Source organism: Cannabis sativa, chromosome 7 (genome assembly GCF_029168945.1).
Source record: "Cannabis sativa cultivar Pink pepper isolate KNU-18-1 chromosome 7, ASM2916894v1, whole genome shotgun sequence".
NCBI lineage: Eukaryota > Viridiplantae > Streptophyta > Magnoliopsida > Rosales > Cannabaceae > Cannabis > Cannabis sativa.
This window is the reverse complement of record NC_083607.1, coordinates 50,983,799-50,996,056: the sequence shown is the minus strand read 5'-3', so window position 1 is coordinate 50,996,056 and position 12,258 is coordinate 50,983,799. Positions and strand designations below refer to the sequence as shown.

Genomic DNA, 12,258 nt, shown 5'->3' with positions numbered 1-12,258 from the left:
TAAGTCATTGTACTTGATGAAAAAAAACAAAGAAATTCAAATTATTAAATTAATTTGAAAGCTTAAATTAATACAAATAAAATAAAAAAAAATTATCATGTTTTTTCGAATGATGGAACTTAAGTCATTGTACTTGATGTAAGATAATTTTACCACTTACAGGATGATTATATTATTGATTGTATTGATTATTATAGGATTAAATAACTTGAATATACTATACATTTCTAGCTACAATTATTAATGAGTGGAAAATAAAATTGCAAGTGTGTTTTTTGGCGATAATAATACCTAAGCTATAAGTTTGAAATATTTATAAGTACCTAACTGTTAAGTGTTAAGTAAATTACCACGTGACCATTTCTAATTGGTCTAAGTTATTAAATTTTTGTTTTTTAAAAAAATTAAATTAAATATACCAAGAAGAAAATGACACGTGGATAATGACTTAATATTTAATGGTCGAGTACCTACAGAGTTCCCAAAATATTACTTAGGTATTATTAGCGCCAAAAATAAAACGTAGGTATTTATTTGCAACTGGAAGTTAAATTTAGATATTTATGTCACAAATTACTCTTTTTTATCCATGTTTTTTTTTGTAGATGTTTTGTGGACCATTTTGTATATGAGTTGGCGTGTAGTTTTTTAGTGTTACGTGTTGAATCTCTAGCTTTTTTGGTGTGAAGTTTGAAGACGTTATAGCTTTATTGTCTAAATTTCTTGGGGTAGTTTTGTCCCATGTTGCTCGCTTACTTTAGAAGTTCAAAGTTTGACAAAACATGCTATTCGGTTATACAATGAGCTATCCTAGTTCAAGGAGATTTCTGTGCTATTTGTGGATGTCTGCATTGTAAATTCATGAGTGATTCTTATAACTTTATTAAAAAAAAGACAAATAGATCCATAGATAAATATTTTCAAGCGCTTTCTTGTCATAGCAAATTTTTTTTCCATAGGAAATTTAAAAAAATCATCTTAACTTTTTTTCATCAACAAATGATGCTCAATTATTCAATGCACCATGTACATTTATTTTTAATAAGGGCTGCACCTAACGAAGGTGCCTAATTTTGGTACAAAAGAAATTACGACATGTGAATATTTAATGAGTATCAAATTACAAAATATTTAGTTAATTTCTTTACCCCCACTCCAATCTATAAAGCTATAAATAGGATAGTTTTCCATTCATAGTAATTGCCAACATTATGACTAAAGAAAAATGAAGTACTCAACATTCTGTTTTTGGTATGTTTGCAAGATAATATTTTTCTTTCTCTCATTCAATATCCAAATTTCAATAGCTAATCCTCAAGAAAACTTCCTTAAATGCCTCTCACAATATATTCCCACCAATGTAACAAATGCAAAACTCGTATACACTCAACACGACCAATTTTATATGTCTATCTTAAATTCGACCGTACAAAATCTTAGATTTACCTCTGACACAACCCCAAAACCACTTGTTATCACCACTCCTTTAAATGTCTCCCATATCCAAGGCACTATTCTATGTTCCAAGAAAGTTGGCTTGCAGATTCGAACTCGAAGCGGTGGTCATGATGCTGAGGGCATGTCCTACATATCTCAAGTCCCATTTGTTATAGTAGACTTGAGAAACATGCATTCGGTCAAAATAGATGTTCATAGCCAAACTGCATGGGTTGAATCCGGAGCTACCCTTGGAGAAGTTTATTATTGGATCAATGAGAACAATGAGAATCTTAGTTTTCCTGCTGGGTACTGCCCTACTGTTGGCACGGGTGGACACTTTAGTGGAGGAGGCTATGGAGCATTGATGCGAAATTATGGCCTCGCGGCTGATAATATCATTGATGCGCACTTAGTCAATGTTGATGGAAAAGTTTTAGATCGAAAATCCATGGGGGAAGATTTGTTTTGGGCTATACGTGGTGGTGGAGGAGAAAACTTTGGAATCATTGCAGCGTGGAAAATTAGACTTGTTGCTGTCCCATCAATGTCTACTATATTCAGTGTTAAAAAGAACATGGAGATACATGAGCTTGTCAAGTTAGTTAACAAATGGCAAAATATTGCTTACATGTATGAAAAAGAATTATTACTCTTTACTCACTTTATAACCAGGAATATTACAGATAATCAAGGGAAGAATAAGACAACAATACACAGTTACTTCTCCTCCATTTTCCATGGTGGAGTGGATAGTCTAGTCGACTTGATGAACAAGAGCTTTCCTGAATTGGGTATTAAAAAAAAAGATTGCAAACAGTTGAGCTGGATTGATACTATCATCTTCTACAGTGGTGTTGTAAATTACAACACAACTAATTTTAAAAAAGAAATTTTGCTTGATAGATCAGGTGGGCGGAAGGCGGCTTTCTCGATTAAGTTAGACTATGTTAAGAAACCGATTCCAGAAACCGCAATGGTCACAATTTTGGAAAAATTATATGAAGAAGATGTAGGAGTTGGGATGTTTGTGTTTTACCCTTATGGTGGTATAATGGATGAGATTTCAGAATCAGCAATTCCATTCCCTCATCGAGCTGGAATCACGTATGAAATTTGGTACATAGCTTCATGGGAGAAGCAAGAAGATAATGAAAAGCATATAAACTGGATTCGGAATGTTTATAATTTCACGACTCCTTATGTGTCCCAAAATCCAAGAATGGCGTATCTCAATTATAGGGACCTTGATTTAGGAAAAACTAATTTCGAGAGTCCTAATAATTACACACAAGCACGTATTTGGGGTGAAAAGTAATTTGGTAAAAATTTTAATAGGTTAGTAAAAGTAAAAACCAAGGTTGATCCCGATAATTTCTTTAGAAACGAACAAAGCATCCCACCTCTTCCCCTGCGTCATCATTAATTATCTTAAATAGATCTATTTCTCTTATCAAATTATTAGTCCTTATTACATAAATAATGTTGGGTTTTTGTGCCTTAACTAAAACTCTATTTTAATGTTATCTTAAATTTTCACTTATCAATAAAAGAAGAGAATTATTGTATTGCATGTTTAATACTCGGTCCACATGTTTGTTTCATGATTATTTGGTTGATTTATAAATTCTTTTAAATCCTTATCATATTGTTATTGTTGATTACTGTGTTGTCTACACAGTGGAAAGTAATCAAGATTATGTGATTAAATATTACTCCCACGATTTATTAGTACACGTGATTTCTACTAATATAATAATCAACAATGTGGTGTACTTACGCTTAGTTAGTGGTCTGTCCTTTTCAAGGTGTTATACCTAAAATTCAGCTAGCGCTTTAGAGAAGGACAAGTGTCAAAATGCGAGAATAGGAATCGATTAATAGTAATTATATTAATGAGTATTTGAATGGAACAACTAATTAAATGCAGAGATGGTGGACAATATTTATAACTTGTTGATTGTAAAGTCTTAAGCGAGATAAGGATATACAAACTATTGTCTCGTGTGTTGATGAGAAATCGTTCTACGATAAAAGGTACAAGGCGAGGGATCAACCTCGCTATGCATGAGAAGATGAAGATTAGGCATAATGACTGCTAAGACACTTTGCGTATAATACACATTATACAAACTAAGTCTAATATTTGAATAAACTTGAATGGCGAGATATGTATCTCGCTACAGGAAGACATACTCATGGTACCTTTGCTAATCGGATTCAAACATCTTTCAGCGAAATTCACTACACCATCGAGTCAAGTCTCTCAGACAGAGTATTATGTATTTAATAGCATAAACGACGAGAATTACATTATTAACCTCAGAAAGATATGAGTGAAGCTCTAACTCGCTGCCAGGGATATTATTGCTATGTCCCTAGCGAGATGTCTTAGGACAATATGCTTTATAACATATTTAATACACGTATGCATTGACCCAGTAGAAACGAACCAATCACAGCTGTGTGATTCTCAGATATTGACAAAATTTATTTTACGTGGGATTTAATCCAATCCCATAATTTCAGGGGATTATTGTTGTAAAATATCATTCAAATCTGTAATTAACTGTCCTCCTATGCAATTATAAATAGGAGCAAGTTGTACTGAAAAGGGCACAAAAAAATTCATTAAAGAAAAGGCCCTAAAACAGTATCAGAAATCTAATAATATTGACTTGTGGACTATGCAGAATTTTAACTCCAAAACCACGTAAAAACCTTTGTGTTCTTATTATTTATTTATTGCTTTTGTTTGCTATGCAAGTCTATCATAATTGTTATCCCAAATTTGGCACTCTGACATGTCATCACGAGAATGGTGACACGTGGACTCTACTTAGAGCATCTGTTCGGGTCAATATGCCGAGCAGGATGCCTCGCTGGCATATCCAAAATGGAATACTCAACGAGCCGTGCAGAATGAGCAATACTTATCGAATTTAACTAAACGCATCGTGAGTCACCAGCTCAATCCCTATAACTCAGGGATCAACTTACGTGGATGTGGCATACACACGATCCCACTATCAGTGTATTCAGCCTCAATCCCACGATCCTTGCATTCAGCATTGATCACACGATCTTTCTGTTTATGCGCATTGTAACGAGAGAGGAAACTCTTCCTCCTCAAGTTTCCTGCCCTATAAATAGTGAGGAATGTTCACTGGGCAAAGGACGGAGAAATTGTACGCCGAAACGCTATAAGCTGAGGCTATCTAAGAATTATATATTCGGCGATATTATTGCAAGAGCTATAAGAAAAGGAATCTTCTTCCTTATTCTTAAGTCAATACAACTAACGATGATTAGGATATTACCGAACTGCTCGGGGCTGAACCTCTATAAAATTTCTATGTCTTATTATTGCTTTACTACATATTCTTATTACGACATATCGTTTATCACTTATCAAAAACACTCATTGTCGTTGGCTAAAAGCGAAGTCAACATTTTGGTGCTTTCATTGAGAGAAGAATCACAGATCTCTCTTTCGACATGATGGTATAAACTCGTAGAGGCCTGTACGAACCAACAAACTCACAGACGCTGGATCCAACGTTGCAGGACCCAGGGAGTTCAAGGATTCCACCCGCTGTCAATCCTGGACAGATGGGAAGCGTGGTGAATGGTGGGACAACTCCTGTTACTGAAACTGCGCCTGGTGTGCAAGAGACCAGAAACAACGGTTCCGCACACAGTTAGGGCGTTCATAACACGACTGTTCCACCAGGCATCAATGCCCAAACGACCATCGGAGACACAACCGAATTGGAAAACCTCCGCGCTACGCTCGGACTCATGCAGGGTCACAACAATACCCTGCATCACGATCAGGAGGAATTACATGCCGCAGTAAACCTCGCGTTTGACGAGCAGAGGCGTATGTTCACCGAGTGGAGAGACAAAGAGATGGAGGCATTAAGGGCTCACCATGCAGAGATCGAATCGTAGTTGGCAAGCCACTGTACTGATACGAAGAGCCTATCAGACTATAGGCCAACAAGCGCCGAGCGTCATTCCCCTTGGAGAAATCGAGGATCACCCAACGGTGAATGCTTCCCAGACAACCAACGGTCAGCCGTCCAATCCCCAGTCACGAGTTCCACTCGTGGGCCAAGAGCTAGGCGGACAGACCTTGTTCGGGAATTCATCAGGAGGAGTCATGCTCGACGGATCCACGCAAAATAATGGAGCCATTCCACCTGCCAACCAAGCGAACCAATCGCTAAGGCAGCCAAGTTCTTCTATGTTCGATAGGTTGGGAAAGACCAATGACCTAAGGGACGACCTTAACAGAAGAAGGAGAACAGACGAGCAGAATACTACAACGAACGTGCAGTCCGGAGCCCATACTCAAATCCCCGCTCAGAAAGACACTGACGTAATCCAACCCGACCAGAATGCCAATCAAGTTAGCCCACCCATACAGGCCCAGCTCGACGAACTGAAGAATATGTTTCATTGCATGGCCAGGCAGCGTAACAACGATCTTGAGTTAGACCGTGCATGCGAAACTCCCTTCTCACCAGAGATCAATCTCCTGCCACTACCTCACAAGTTCAAGATGCCAACGTGGAAGAAGTACACTGGGAGAGAAGATCCTCTCTCCCATTTCAAGTACTTTGAGATGAAAATGGATTTACAAGGGGTACAAGGAGACGTATGTTGCAGAATCTTCCCCGCCACTCTCTCAGAGGCCGCACAGCAATGGTATTTCAAGTTGGCTCCTGGAAAGTTTAGTTCATGGAAGACCTTCTCTTCAGAATTCCATGCACAATTCTCTTCCTCATGCCAACTCCCATTGCATCTGGGAGATTTGGTCGAAGTAAAACACCGACCAGGCGAGCCACTCCGGGCGTACATCAGTAGATTCATGACGGAAGCGACCAAGGTATCACGGGTAACCGAGGATGGAAAGTTATCCGCGATACTGGGGGGCATTGAAGTCCTTGGCGAACTATGGAAGGATATAAGGAAAAACAGACCGGTCGACTCAATGAGCGATTTCCTTGACCGGGCCAAAGGTTTCATCAAGCTTGAAGAAGCCATTCAGCGAGCAGAAGGTGAGCAAAAGCTGAACAAAACGAAGGTTCCTTCTACTGGAACATCCGCCCAACTTCCCCAATATTCCAGCAATTCAAGTGGCAAGCGTTCAGGCAACAACCACTAGCAAGGAAACGGGAAGAAGGGAAAGTTCACCAAAAAACCCGGACAGACTCCCCGTGATCGCGCCAAACACACTGCATTCATTATCTTAACTGAAGATATAGAAAGTGTGTATATAGAAACTCAATCGCTAATTTCGTACAAGAAGCCCGGGCCCATGAAGAAAGATACCAGCAAAAGGGACATGACAAAGTTTTGTCAGTTCCATGGAAACTACGGCCACGACACCAACGAATGCTACAACTTGAAGTGGGAAATAGAACTTCTGATCAAGAAAAACAACCCGCACTTACCGAAGTATGTCAAGGCCAACCAAGGTCAGAATAACCAGGATCTGATGCCTCCGCCAATAGATGGACACTTGCAAGTCAGCATTGGAGGCCGACACATCTCTGGAGACACGGGCGAAGCTCGAGAACGATATGCCCGCACAGCTCAATACGAGCAAGAAGAAGTCATCTTGGCCGTGGAAGAAAGGAAGCCCAAAGTTGCACGGGCAAGAGAGCCAACCATAACATTCAACGACGAAGATGCTGTCCAGATAAGATTTTCGCACAACGACCCGCTAGTCGTGGAAGTCCAGATAGCAAATAAAATGGTATCCTGGACCATGATCGATAATGGCTCTTCTTCAAATATTCTGTTTAAGACTGCTTACAAGAAGATGGGGCTCCAGCTCAAGGATTTGACTCCATGCCTTCAGCCCGTCTATGGTTTCTCCAGCCAAGGAGTTGTGCCTCTAGGATAAATCCGGCTACCCCTCATAGTTGGACAAGCTCCGACAAGCATAACTATCATGGCACAATTCCTGATATTGGATGTTCCTTCAGCATTTAACATAATGCTAGGCCGACCAGCCTTGTATGACTTAAGAGCTGTCACATCAATATTCCACTCGTGCCTGAAGTTTCCAACCAAAAATGGGGTAGGGTGTCTTAGAGGGAATCAACAATCTTCTCGAGAATGTTATAACCTTGCTGTGGCAAAGGCTAAGAAGGAAGTATCCTCCAGCCAGAGCCCGGACAAGGGAATAAATATTCCCAAGTAGGAAACTTCCCAAGGCGAGGATGAAGATGTGGATCCTCGACTTGGGGACCCAAGCAGCAATGTTGGACCTGTGGAAGAATTAGAAGAGATCGAGATCGATCTAGCTATCCCGGCCAGAAAGCTGAAAATCGAAAGGGTTTGTTGCTCGAAGTAAAATCAGAATTGATAAAATTTCTTAGAGCAAACCTAGATGTTTCGCCTGGTCACATGCGGATATGGTCGGAATCGATCCTTCTATTATTTTGCATGTCCTGAATATCGATCCTAACATCCGGCCAATTCAGCGAAAACGAAGATTGATGGATAAAGAACAAGCAGTAGCCCTGAAAGACGAAGTTGAAAAGCTGCGCAACAACAACTTCATCATTGAAGCCTTTTATTCGGCTTGGGTTGTGAACCCTGTACTCGTGCCTAAGCTGAACAAGAAATGGCGAGTTTGTATTGACTTCACAGATCTCAACAAAGCATGCCCTAAAGACTGTTTTCCACTTCTAAGAATCGATTACCCTGTCGATGCAACAGCCGGGCACGAAATATTAAGCTTCATGGATGCTTATTCGGGATACAATCAAATCAAGATGCATCCACCAGACCAAGAACATACAAGTTTCCAGACAGATATGGGTCTCTACTGCTACAAAGTCATGCCATTTGGTCTTAAAAACGCCGGAGCTACATACCAAAGATTGGTCAACAAAATGTTTAAAGATTAGATCGGCAGAAATATGGAAGTGTACGTGGATGATATGCTTGTCAAATCCAGAAAGGCTGGGGGGCATATAGACGACCTGAACGAATGTTTCAAAGTCCTCAAGAAATACAACATGAAACTAAATCCCCTAAAATGCTCCTTCGGAGTCAGCTCGGGAAAGTTTCTAGGCTTCATCGTCAACGCTCGAGGAATTAAAGCCAATCTGGAAAAAATCCAAGCCCTCCTAGATATGAACTCGCCAACAAAAACCAAAGAGGTACAAAGCCTAACTGGCCGAATTGCCGCACTTAGCAGATTCGTGTCAAAATCAACAGATAAATGTGTCCCATTCTTCAACATCCTGCGAGGAAACAAAAAGATCGAGTGGACAGAAGAATGTGAAAGAGCTTTTCAAGACCTAAAGGCACAGCTCGGAAAACCTCCCGTCCTCTCTAAACCTCTGAACGGTGAGGAACTGGGGATATACCTAGCAGTAACGGAGCATGCCATAAGCGCCGTACAAATTAGAGAAGAAGATGGCGTGCAGCATCCAGTCTATTACATCAGTAAAAGACTTATCAAGGCCGAAGGCCGATATCCGTTGATAGAAAAGCTCGCCTACTGCCTCATCTTAGCAACAAGAAAGCTAAGACCTTACTTTCAAGCTCATTCTGTCCGGGTGTACACCGACCAACCACTACGACAAATACTGCAAAAGCCAGATGCCTCTAGACGATTACTCAAGTGGGCGGTGGAATTGGGGCAGTACGAAATCAACTTTCAACCTCGAACAGCTATCAAAGGCCAAGCCTTGGCCGACTTTGTGGTGGAATGCACAGGAAAAGCTGAAAGCATCCCAGAAGGCAATCTCGAGTCAACACCACAGCCGACCAACACTGAAAACAGGCCGACCTGGAAGCTGCATGTAGATGGGTCGGCCACAGATCAGCTATCCGGCGTAGGAATTGCCCTTGTCACACCTGGGGGGCAACACCTGCATGCAGCGGTCAAATTCGGATTCGAAGCCTCCAACAACGAGGCTGAATACGAAGCCCTAATTGTTGGACTCAAACTAGCGAAGGAGATGAAGGCCGAGAACATCGAGATCTGCAGTGACTCACAGCTGGTGGTTAATCATGTATTTGGCGAATACGAGGCTCGGGGAGGAAAAATGATAGCATATCTAAGCAAAATACATGATCTGCTCGCACAATTCAAAAGCTATAGCCTCAGGCAAATTTCAAGAGAAGAAAATACAACAGCAGACGCGCTAGCCCGATTGGCGAGCAGCAATATAAGTGACAAGGCGAACGTGGTCCCGATCCAGTTTCTTGAAGAGCCTAGCATCACCGGCACGGAAGAAATCGAAATGATCGATACATCTCCGAACTGGATGACGCCAATAGCAGCTTATCTCAACTTTGGGGAACTCCCAGATAACCGAAATGAAGCTCGGAAAATTAGAAAAAAGGCAGCATGGTACATCATCGTAGACGAGATCATGTCCAGAAGAGGATTCTCAATGCCATTACTCAGATGCATCACACAAAATGAAGTTGCACGACTTCTATATGAAGTTCACGACGGATTCTGTGGAAATCATGCAGCCAGACAGAGCTCATCAAAGAAAATTCTAAGGCAAGGCTACTTCTGGCCGACGATGATTGAAGATTCGAAAGCTTATGTCAAGAAGTGCAAAAAATGCCAGAGATTTTCAAAGATACCAAGAGCTCTGCCCAACGAGCTGACACAAATGCAAAGTCTGTGGCCCTTTGCCATCTGGGGAATTGACCTAATCGGACAGTTACCTAAAGGTAAAGGCGGAGTGCAGTATGCAGTGGTAGCAGTCGACTACTTTACTAAGTGGACTGAAGCCGAACCACTCGCAACTATCACATCAAAGAAGGTTCAAGACTTTATAGTGAAGAACATCATATGCCGGTTTGGACTATCGTACAAAATAGTTTCGGACAACGGCAAGCAGTTCGACAGTCAATCTTTCATTGATTTCTGTGCGAACCATGACATCATCAAAAGCTTCTCCGCAGTGGCACATCCCCAAGCAAACGTTCAATTTGAAGCAGTCAACAAGACCTTGAAGGATACACTAAAAAAAAACTTGAAGATGCCAAAGGAAATTGGCCAAAAGAACTCCCTGAAGTTCTATGGTCATACCGTACAACGGAAAAAACAACAACTGGTTACACACCATTCTCAATGGCATACGGTTATGAAGCTATGCTGCCTGTCGAACTCGAGCCACCATCCCATAGAAGGTTGACGTACGATAAAGGTACCAATCACATACTCCTTGCAGAATCACTTGATGAAATCGAAGAAAAACGAGCAACTGCAAACTTAAAGTTGATAGCTCATCAACAAAAAGTAGCTCGGTATTTCAACAAACAAGTGAAAGCTCGGAAATTCTTTGTGGGAGATATGGTCCTAAGAAGGGTATTCCTAAACACCAAAGACAACATGTCAGGCGTACTAGGACCCAACTGGGAAGGACCATACCAGGTGGTCGAAGTTCTCGACTCCGGATCATACAAACTGGGTAAGTACGACGAAAAAATGCAACTCCTTCTAGTAGAACGATATTGGAATGGAGAACATTTAAGGAAATACTACCAATGATTACTCAGGTTGGGTAGACCACTCCAAAGTACTCAGGTCAAATAGACCATTTCAAAGTACTCAGGTCGGGTAGACCACATTAAAGTACTATTGAACATTCGCTTATAAGTGAATGGCCTCTTCGGCGGACTACGCGCAAAGGCTTTAGAAACAAAAGTACTCAGGTCGGGTAGACCACTTTAAAGTACAGTTTCTTATTTGTTTTATGTCATGTTAAGCTAAAAAGATCATATTAGATCACTAGCTCTGATGTAAGTTACTACGGTAACAGACACATTTTCGATCAATAAAAGAATAAAGATAGTATTTCCAATTCTATTGAGTCGAAAATATCAGCATGATTATAATTTACCTCAAGTGCCTACAAAGGTTTGGTCGAACCCCAATCACCGAACAGAAAAGCAATATATTTGCGAAAGACAAGTGACCAAGAGTCATACGTCTGCTCGGTCACTTGGGGGGCACCTATACCTGTACAAAGCATTTGGTAAACATAAAACAATCACATTTGCACTGCAATTATAAACAGAGAATGAAATTCATTAAGGATAACAAGAGCATATAGTACCGGGATTAAAAGCTGCCCGGTTAGCCCGTTGTCCAAAAAATGAAAAATAATTCCAAGTTTAAAGACCGCTTGGCTGGTCATGATGTCTTAAAGGCCTTGAGGCCATATATAATGTATATAAATATATATAAACAGGAGAGATAATGTTACAATACTTTTATTTATTATTTATTTTATCTTAAGTACAAAAATTGGCCAGTTATGAACATTTTCAAATGTTAAATAAAAATGTGACATTATGATTTTCTGCTTTTAACGCTTGTAGATAAAATTAATATTTTTATAAAAGTACACGTGTTACAATCATAAACTTACCGTAATATCATTCTAAGTAAATATCACTTAGTTGATCTTAGATCAATAATTTGAATCCTGATATGGTTAGGTTCTGATTTAATTATATTGTATAATTTATGTTCTTTGACTTGTTCGTTAAAGTTGATCAAATGAATCTTTCCAATACTTACATCTTAGAAACATGGTAGTACAATTGTGATGAGAGCGTAATCATAGACATAAAATCTCTAGCTTCTATAAATGAATCGAAGTGAAACGATAATTTCCTTTAGCTAAACGAGATTAATTACAAGAACCTAAGTGTTTTAAGGATAAAATAAATTGAAGGGTATAAAAGTAAAATTATCCATACTCGATGTGATAAAGGTTCAAAATGATACATTTTAAGTCTTTATTTGTACACATATAATTA

General features: G+C 39.9%; 1 protein-coding gene across 1 annotated transcript; it reads left to right on the top strand.

Annotated features, from left to right (window-relative positions):
• Positions 1-1,208: 1,208 nt before the first annotated feature.
• LOC115697083 (cannabidiolic acid synthase-like 2) lies at positions 1,209-3,003 on the top strand. Its single transcript, XM_061118930.1, has one exon. It carries the CDS (start codon positions 1,226-1,228, stop codon positions 2,753-2,755), a length of 1,530 nt encoding a protein of 509 aa, XP_060974913.1. The 5' UTR covers positions 1,209-1,225; the 3' UTR covers positions 2,756-3,003.
• Positions 3,004-12,258: the final 9,255 nt, after the last annotated feature.

What these genes read in the sequence shown, in the direction of transcription:
- LOC115697083 (XM_061118930.1), top strand. Translation starts at nt 1,226, where the DNA reads ATGAAGTACTCAACATTCTGTTTTTGGTATGTTTGCAAGATAATATTT.